The following is a 10,146-nucleotide window of genomic DNA, read 5'->3' on the forward strand; positions in this document are numbered from 1 at the left end:
ACTAACTTTTATACCATTTGGATTAAAATATATGTGGCATTTAAGATCTATAACATGTAGTATTTCCACCTATATCCCATGTAGGATTTACTATATGGAATCCATGTGGGATTTACCATATGAAACCCACATGGGACAAAATAATAATCCCCACATCGGTTACATATGGAAAAAATCCACGCGTATTTCATGTGCGCTTTTTCACTGGGCTCTTGATAAGTAGAGAGCACCATAATTTTTAGTGAAAAAAACGGGCTTTTAAAGAAATAATTGAGTTTAAACACTTGGTAATAAATCTAGCTCTTTTGATCTATGATGATAAAAATTTTAGATGCTTTGTAGTTTTATTGAAGACATTTTGATGCAAACAGGCTGAGCGAAATCGCATTGAAGTTCAAATTTCGACTTAATAAAAACTATTATTTCTGCATATATTTAAAGAAATGTTTTTGTTTTTTTTCACAAGCGGAAACAGTTTTAAACATAAAAGTTCATTTTATTTCATTTTATTTAATAAAATAATAATTTACCAGCCAAGTAAAAGATAGTCAAAGAATTTTTTAATGTAAATTTTACTGACTCGCCTTAACTACACTGAGCTAATTATAAGTGTTCATGAAAATCTCCTCTTTTTTAATGAGACATTAAATATATACAATAGGAAATATTCAATTACATCATAAACTTATTTAACCCCCTGAGAACTTATGTCATCAAGGCTCGGACTCTTTTTTGATTGTATTGTTTTAAATGCGTTTCGAAGCTAATCAGAAGATAAGCCAAACTCGACCATTACAAAATCTACTTCTTTTAAATATGATTTAAATGTTTTTTTACTTTAAGTTATTTTATCAGCTAGTGTCTTTTTGATGTTTATAAAATAGTTGTTAAAGCTTTCAGCAATGTTTTTTTGATCATTATTAACAATGTTTTTGTTATTGGTATTTAAATGGTTTGGCAGGATATTACCTGGATCAATCTTTTCATATTACTTCTTTTATAACATCCCATGTTTTTTTATTATTACCACTATTATTTTGTAAAAAATTTGAATAATAATTTTAATTAGCTTGTTTCTTAAGTTTTTCAAAAAGGTTTTTTTATAACTTTTATATTTTTTTTTCATTTTTGTAAGTTTTTTTTTTAAAGATTTTTCGTAGAGTTTTTGTTTTTTCTTGGAAGATTTGATAAGGCCTTGCGAAATCCATGGGCTTTGTAGATTTTTGAGCTTGACTCTTTTTTCTTGCTTTGGAAATGTTTTTTCATAAGTATTACTGAACTCGCAGATATAATGTTTATAAGCTTTATTTGCGTCTTTGTAGATAATAAGCTGTTCCCAGTTTATTAGCAATAAGTGACCGCAAAATATTTTAATACTATCTTTATTTATTTCCCTTTTTTTTACATTTATTGTTTTGTTTGGTATCTTATCAGATTTTTCTTTGCATATTAAATTAGAAACAAAACAGATTGGGAAATCATCACTTACATCGGTTTTTATGATATCACTTTGAGTGTTATATTTTGAAAAATTATTAGTCAATAAATATTGTCAATGAGTGTTTCAGTTTGATGAGTAACACGAGTCGTTAATTAATGGTAATATACTATGTTGATAAAGAATATTTATAAAACGTTTAACTTTATAATCAGTTTTTATGTCTAAAAGGTTTATATTGAAGTCCACCATTAAGTATAGTTGTTTATTTCTTACAGTTTCTAAATACTGTTCTAAATATTTTTCAAACAATTTTATATTACCACTTGGTGGTCTATATATTGAGATTAAAAAAACTTTGTGTACGTTTTTCTTATTACTAATCGGTTCTAAGATTAATGACTTACATTCTTCACTACGATAGCTAAGATTTTTTTAAATTGCAGTGCATTGAGGATAAAAAAAAAATATACCGCCGCCCATACCTTTACCTCTGGTTTGATGAATTGATTTGTACCCTGCCAATTGAAGATTCGAATGATTGGAATCTTCATCTTGACACCAAGTTTCTATAAGGCATGTTACCTTTAATTCATAGTTTATGTTATGTAAAATAAACCCAAAATTTTCAAATTTTTTTTTCAGAGTTCTAATGTTAAAAGTTAATGAAGAAAATAATAGCTGCGTTAAACCTATATAACAAGATACTTCCTCAACATTAAAGTAACAAGACTTAATATCAATATCCTCAAAAAAATTTATTTCAGGATCATTATTTTTATTCAAAAGTAGTTTTTTTCTTATTTATTTTTATTCGAAAGTAGTTTTATTCTTATTAAAGTAATTTTTCTTATCAAAAATCTCAAAAGTTTTTGTTTTAATTATTTTATCAGTCATTTTTGTTATTAAATTTCTATATCTCTTTTTCTCAATCTATGATAATAAAAATAAATATTTTTACTTAATTATATTTTTCTCGGTAGATACGTTTTTTAGTTTAATTATTTTATCGTACCTTATTCTGACATTTTCTCTTTTTTCTCTTCTTTGTTTTGCCTCAATAAATCATATTTTCATAATGCTCAGGTCTGCTTTCAGCAAGTTACCTCCAAAAAAATTAATTTACAGGTCTTTTAAAAACTTTTCAAGTGTTATATTTTCTGAAACAATAAAAAATAAATTGAGATTTTGCGAGTGGCATTAGCGAGTTTAACGCTATCTTTTTCAACTATTTAAATCTATATGCTCCATTGAAAACTAAAAACTTAAGAAGTAACGATAAGCCATTTATGACTAAGAATTTTAGAAAAGCTATTATGCTTCGCTCAAAATTAAAAAAAAATTCCAGATTGAAAAATCAGACATTCCTTTAGGCCGAGTGAATAAAAATCAGCAATTGCTTTTACTCAGTAATTGGTCAGCTTTACGAGAATACAAACTTCAGCAATTTTTCTTAAGTTTTTATTCATGTAAAGCTGAGCAATTACTGAGTAAACTGCTTAACTTTACGTGAATAAAAATTTGAGCAAAACTGGTGAAGTTTTTATTCACGTAAAGCTGACCAATTACTGAGTGAAAGCAATTGTTCATTTTTATTAACCCAGCCTTTTGTCTCTTTATAGGAAACAAAGAAACTACGTTGTGAACTTGAATAAAAAAGCAAAGAAAAGATATTTTAGTAGGACAAATTTATTCAAGCCCACTACATCTCTGTGGAAGGTATGCAAGCCTTTTCTTTCTAATAAATCTGGTAAATCAAACGATTGTTTAACGTTGGTTGAACATGGGGAAACTATATCGGGTAACTTTCAAGTTTCAAACATTTTCAACTTATATTACACAAACGTTGCATCCTTCTCCTTGCAATGTATATGTGTCTGATGAATTTGCTATTATAATATATGCAAGCCATCCCAGTATTATAAACATTAAAAACAAATCCAAATTGTATCTTCAAAATTTTAAATTTCATCAAATTACTTCCGAGGATATAACAAAAATTATTTATTCTTTTAATAGAGTAAAAAGAAGACTAGTGGAGATATTCCAACGTTTATGTTAAAAACTTATGTCATGGATTTTAGAGAAAGCCTCACTTCTTGTATAAATAATTGCAAATCCCAAGGCGAGTTCCCGTCCTTCTTAAAAACAACCGATGTCATACCATGTTTTTAAAAAAAATGACCCTACTGATAAGTGTAACTTCCGCCTAATAAATATTCTGTCAGTTCTCTCAAAAGGACTTGAAATCGTTATTTACAAGCAAATGCGGGTTTTTATAGAGCCAAACCTTAACAAATTACTGTGTGGGTTTTGGAGAGAGTATAGTGCACAGCACGCACTTTTTAATTTAGTTAATTAGTGGCAAAAATGCTTGGATAAAGGAGGTATAGGCGCTATGCTTATGGATTTATCAAAGGCATATGATTTAATTCCACATGATTTGCTTATAGATAAGTTAGAAGGCTATAGGTTTTCCTACGATGGGCTCAAACTATTATTATCTTACCTTTCTGCTCAAAAACAGAGGGTAAGACTTGGATCGCCATTTTCTGAATACTTAGATATGGAATCTGGTGTACCTCAAGGCTCACTTTTGGGACCGATTTTCTTTCATATTTTTATCAACGATTTTATCTTATTTATAAAAGACTCTGAAATCTGCAAAAATGCTGATAACAACACTCTCTCTGTGTGTGACAACAACCTAGAGAGTATTATAACTTCCCGGGGTTACAATTGATAAGGATTTGAAACTTGATGATCATGTTAAAAGTCTGTGTGGAAAAGCGAACAGTAAATGCTTTGCTCTCTCACAAATAAGGAGCTTCTTATCAGTAAATTCAATGCTTTTATACTGTCAAAATTTTCATATTGTTCTTTGATTTGGATGTTTTGTCCAAAGTATAATAATAACCTAATTAATAAAATTCATCAAAAAGGACTTCGCATTGTCTATAAAAGATTTGATCTCCCATTAGAAAAAGTTCAAAAAATAGAAAATAACCCAAGTATCCACCTTAGAAATTTAAGGTTATAATTAACTGAAGTTTTTAAATCTATAAATGGTTTAAATCCAGAATTTATGTTATATCTTTTTATCAAAAATTCCCTGCCGTTAAGTCTTCGCTGTAGTAAAAAATAAGTACTCCCACCCATAGTCTCTAAACTTAAGTTCAAAAATAGTAACTTATGTAGAGCAACCTCGCTATGGAATTCCCTCGACAATGAAACTATGTCAATAAATTGTTTAAAGATGTTCAAAAAAAAGTATTTTAGCATGGTATCGAAAATCTTGTTTTTGTAAAATCTGTCAAAAATAATTTTTTTTATTTTTTATATTTTACGTCAAAAAACAACCAATTTTTTGTATTTATTGACATTTATATTATTTACTACGTAAATTATAAAAAATTTTTTTTTTGGAACTCACTCTATGTATGTTTGTTTTTATTGTGTTATACAGTTTAGTATGTTGATTTTAATTAGCTGTTTATAAAACTATCGTAAACAATCAACTGAAAATAAAGTTTTAAATAAATAAATAAATAAACAATTTCTTCCTTATAATTGCTGTCTCTCGAGAATTATCTTCATTGATGTAGATGTTTAGTCCCTGAGCTTCGTTTAGAATTTTGACTTTATCTTTATATCTTAGTAGTTTCCTTATTATAGTTCTCGGTCACCCTTCTTTTTTGTAACCTGTGCGGTGAGCTCTATCAATTTCAACTTCATTGCTCCTAAAGTATTAAAGAATAGTTTTACAACTTTATTTTCGGTCTCATCCCAGGTTTCGTTAATACTTTCGGTAATACCTTCTATTCTAAGGTTATTTCGTCTAGATTGATCTTCTAATATCCTATTTTTCTTGCTAATATTTTTCACTGGGCTTTCGTTTTCAAAGTTATTACATGCGGTTTTAATTTTTTGATCGATTAAATGTTCGTGAAAGTTTAGACTATCTTTTACTTCATCAAGTTCTTTTTCTAATTTGTTTATTTTGCTTATACTTTTCACAGATTTGTTTTCAATTCGGCTTAATCGATCATTTAGTATTTTTAAATTGAAGCTTAAAAATTCAACTAAGTTTTTTTTTTGTTGTTCAGCATAATTTCAGTTTCTTTTTTGTATTCGCTGAAAATTTCTATTCATCCAGTCGAGGTGACGTCACTCCGCATTAAAAGTATCGTTTTAAAACAAACCGTCTTGAATTGGGGGAAAACAAACTAAAAAATCAAACGCGGTTTGTTGAGATATTTTTTCTTTTAACACATACGAGCTATTTTAAACTATGCTTTGTTTTTTTGCTGAGCCATAATGTCTGTAATGATTAATTTTTGCCGAGGCTGTTTTTCGCGGTTTCATTTTCATTACCAAGGCTAGGCATCAACATTTCAATAAATAAAATATTTTTAATCTAAAATAATTCTATAGTATTTTTTATTCAGAATATAACTGACAAAAAATAAGCACTACGAGTATACTCGTACTTTGGCAATGGAGAAGAAACTTTTTTCTCCAGTGCCGAAGTACGAGTTTACTCGTAACACTGTAACGAGTATAACTCATTGCGGTGACTACACCTTATCAAGATGTAATTGAGAACTTAAAAGTTGTAAATAAGAAATGTAAGATGTAATTTAGAACATAGAAGATGTAATTAAAATACGTTAGATGTAATTCAGAAGATGAAAGTTGTAAATAAGAAGTGGTAAGATATAATTGAGAAGATAAAAGTTGTAATTGAAAAATGTTTATAATATAGATTACACTGATAAACAAATAAAATTTTATTGTGCAAATCTTGTTAACTAGGTGATTTTTTACAACAAATTAAATATGCTGATTTCAAATGTGCAAATCATTTTTCACCATCACGTCAAGTTGTAAAGATATTTGGGTTCAAATCTTTAGTATTTAAGGTAAAGTCCCTGATATTGTCGAAAAAAAAATTATTCAAAAGTATGTCAACCTGGGTCTCAAAAGAAGCGTATTTTCATAGAGATTTTAGAAAAAATAAATATTTTTACTTAAAATTTATTGACAAAAAAAATTATGTGAAAAAATGCTTAAGACTTTAAAAAAAATTTTAACAAAATGTTTCTCAGCAATAATACAAAAAGTACTTATTTTTATTACAAACAAATACCATTTTTAAAATCTCTATGAAAATACGCTTCTTTTGAGACCCAGGTTGACATACTTTTGAATAACTTTTTTTTCGACAATATTAGGGACTTTACCTTAAATACTAAAGATTTGAACCCAAATATCTTTACAACTTGACGTGATGGTGAAAAATGGTTTGCATATTTGAAATCAGCATATTCAATTTGTTTTAAAAAACCACCTAGTTAACAAGATGTGCACAAAAAAATTTTATTTGTTTATTAGTGTTTTTAGAAAGAAGTTATTTGTATTTTTAATTTTGTTGCCTTAGTTTACCTTGTAATATTAGGTTTAATCCTAATTTGGCCAAGGTGGCCATATGGGTTGCTTTTCAATAAATAAAAATATATCATCATTAAAATAAAAAAGTGGTTAAAAAGGGATTTGTGGTTGGCGGTAACTCCATATCTTCCAAGGAAATTTAAATTTCCGCTAAGAACCCAATTGTATGCTGTCTTATCTTGACACCTAGAGTTTGTGCCAGAGTCGCAAAATGACAATTGAGTCGTCATTTTGCTCAGCACATTCAATAACTCATTCAATGAAGATAAAACGTAATGTTTTATTCAACTTATTCGGTAGTATGTATTTCATGTCAACAAATTGGACAAGGTGGTTCTGGTTGTTCCAAAAGTGGATGTAAACAAATTTAGTAAAATAAATGCACGAATTCAATTTAATAACAGACTTCCTGTTCATAGTGTATTGAAAAATAACACAATGACCTTTCAATTCCATTACTGTATTACTGTATTGCTGGTGCATACAAATGCTAAATTTGATATTATTAACTTATTAAAATGCATCTACAAGAAGATTTTTTATAATGACCTTTAAGCTTACATTGTGAACTTGCAATTACAAATAATGTATTCTCATTTCCATATTACGATTTTTTAATTAGAACTTTTGTTTTTCCAATTACATATTGCGATTTCTTATTTACATGTTGGGTTTCTCAATTACATCTTAAAATTTCTTAATTACATAATGTGACTTCAAAATTACATGTTGTATTTCTCAATTGCATCTTACTTTTCTTAATTGCAACTTTCAAGTTCTCAATTACATCTTGAAAATGTATAGTAATGTAGCTTATTTGATGCAATATTATTATAAATAGTGTTTCATTTTTTTTGCACATGCACATCACATTGGGAGTTATCATGATTATAAAAAGGTAATTTATAATTTGTTTTCTTAATTCTAAATTGTTGTGTTTTTTAGACTAGAAGCTAAAATATATTTGATAACTACATTTTACTGCATGTTATTAAAAAATGTGAAAAATTAGATTTACACAACGTTTACAAAATGTTATTTAATATATTAAAAACATTTTAGTGTGCCCTTCGAATTTTTTTACACAGTATACTAATTAATGTGTTTTATAGATAAGTAATTTCTTTTTCATAAATAGATAATTACAAACTTATCTATCTCATACTAGCTCAACACAGATATTCCACAATTTGATCAGCACATATGATTATGAAAGATTGTGAGGATAGTGAAGATGATGATATTGAAGATTCGGAATCATTTTTCGCTTATACTACTACGTCTTCGAGCTTGACTGTATCAGAATCAGGTTCCGAAGATAATAACACTGAAGATAGTGATGGCAAATAGTTTACAAACGTTCATCTAGCAGCCACTGCAGAAGATTTTTTAATTCCGCCGAAAAGAGCTCGAACAACGGGTGGTCTTGCTTATAGACAAAATCAAAACAAAGCTCAACAGCTAGATCTTATAAGTAATATTTTGCCTGACAAAACAACTTCTGAAACAAATCCATCTAGAAATTCAAACCAATGGAAAGATGAGCCGAATATTGTAAAACAAATTCAATTTACTACCGATCCTGGTTTGAAGATAAACATGGAGAGCAAGAAACCATTAAATTTCTTTAGACTATTTGTTACAGAAGAGCTTATAAATACTATGGCAGTTGAAATTAATTGCTACGCAACGCAAAAAATAAATAAGCAGCATCCACTCAGAAGAAGTTCACGTTTTAAAGATTGGAAACCAATAAATTCAGAAGATATGCGGCAGTTTCTTGGAGTTCTTCTTCATATGGGGTGTGTCAAAATACCATCTTTAGAACACTATTGGTCTAAGAACAGTCTCTATAGAGTTTTCTTATTTTCTAGAATAATGCCACGAAATAAATTCCAACTAATGTTACGGTTTTGGCATTTTATTAACAATGAAGATTCAGGTAGTAAACGCTTGTGTAAAATTATTGGACTTCTCGATCACTTAAATAATACAATGGGCAATATCTACTGTCCTAATAAGAATATATCAATCGATGAGTCAATGATGCTTTGGAAGGGACGCCTTGTATTCAGGCAGTATGTGAAAAATAAAAGACATAAGTATTGTATCAAGTTCTATGAGCTTTGCGAATCAGATAGTATTGTACTAAAAGTAAAAATCTACTCTGGCGAGACAACTCTCAGTAAACATTTGTTGGGTCAAACGGGAGCCATTGTTTTAGACTTAATGGAAAAATTAATGGGAAAAGAATATCACCCGTCCACCGATAACTTTTACAATTCCTTTGAGTTAACAAAGCACATGATAAAACAACAAACATATACTTGTGGTACTTTAAGAACTGACCGAAAGTCAAATTTAAAAGAATGTACAAAAGCAAAACTGAAACAAGGAGACGTTATAAGCAGAAGCAGAGAGGGTGTTGTGGTTGCTAAATGGAAAGACAAAAGAGACGTGCTAATGATTAGCAATTTGCATTCGTTGCAAATGATTGAAGTGACAAACAGGAGAGGAGAGAAGAAAATGAAAGCCAATATTATTAAAGATTACTATCGATTTATGCCAGGAGTAGATAGGGCGGAACAAATGGTATCATGTTATGATTGCCTAAGAAAGACAAGTAAATAGTAAAAAAAAGTAGCACTTCATCTCTTTGATACTTTTTTGCTTAATGCTTACTGTCTAAACAGCAAATATGGACTAGGTAAAAAAATTTCCTCGCTTAAGTTTAGAGAATTAATTGTTACAGATTTATTGGGTGAACGTTTGAATGAAAGTGTGCCTCGAATCATCAATATTAGCTTCCACTACTTGTCTTCAATACCACCAGATGAAAAGAAAAAATTCCCAACAAAATCATGTAGAGCCTGCTCTAAAATCAAAAAGGAAAGAAACACGATATGAATGTGCTGTTTGTGAAAAGAGACCCCCGTTATGTATTGGCGAATCTTTTAGAATGTATCATTCAAAAGAATAGGTTTACACTTTAATTTTCATGCAATAAAATTAATGCATTATCAATATTTCACTTTTATCTGTTTTAAGCTATTTCTGTCTTTATCGGCATTTAAATTAGGTTCCTTGGATTTTTAAAATAAAAACTTGAATGTAATATTTTCTGAAATCAAATGTGAAGCGAAGGAAAAAAAAAACTGAGTAGACAAAGTCAGTCTTGCATAAATATTATTTGAATTAAGTTAGTATAACTACGAGTTTACTCGTAGTTGGCAAACTCATGACGCCGGGTTACTACG

General features: G+C 28.9%; 1 protein-coding gene across 1 annotated transcript; it reads left to right on the plus strand.

Annotated features, from left to right (window-relative positions):
* The first annotated feature begins 8,098 nt into the window (after positions 1-8,098).
* LOC136090004 (piggyBac transposable element-derived protein 4-like) lies at positions 8,099-9,520 on the plus strand. The gene is made up of 2 exons (XM_065816108.1): positions 8,099-8,231; positions 8,343-9,520. The coding sequence occupies exons 1-2, from the start codon at positions 8,099-8,101 to the stop codon at positions 9,518-9,520; spliced, it is 1,311 nt and encodes a 436-aa protein (XP_065672180.1).
* Positions 9,521-10,146: the final 626 nt, after the last annotated feature.

This window comes from Hydra vulgaris, chromosome 13 (assembly GCF_038396675.1).
Source record: "Hydra vulgaris chromosome 13, alternate assembly HydraT2T_AEP".
Taxonomy (NCBI): domain Eukaryota; kingdom Metazoa; phylum Cnidaria; class Hydrozoa; order Anthoathecata; family Hydridae; genus Hydra; species Hydra vulgaris.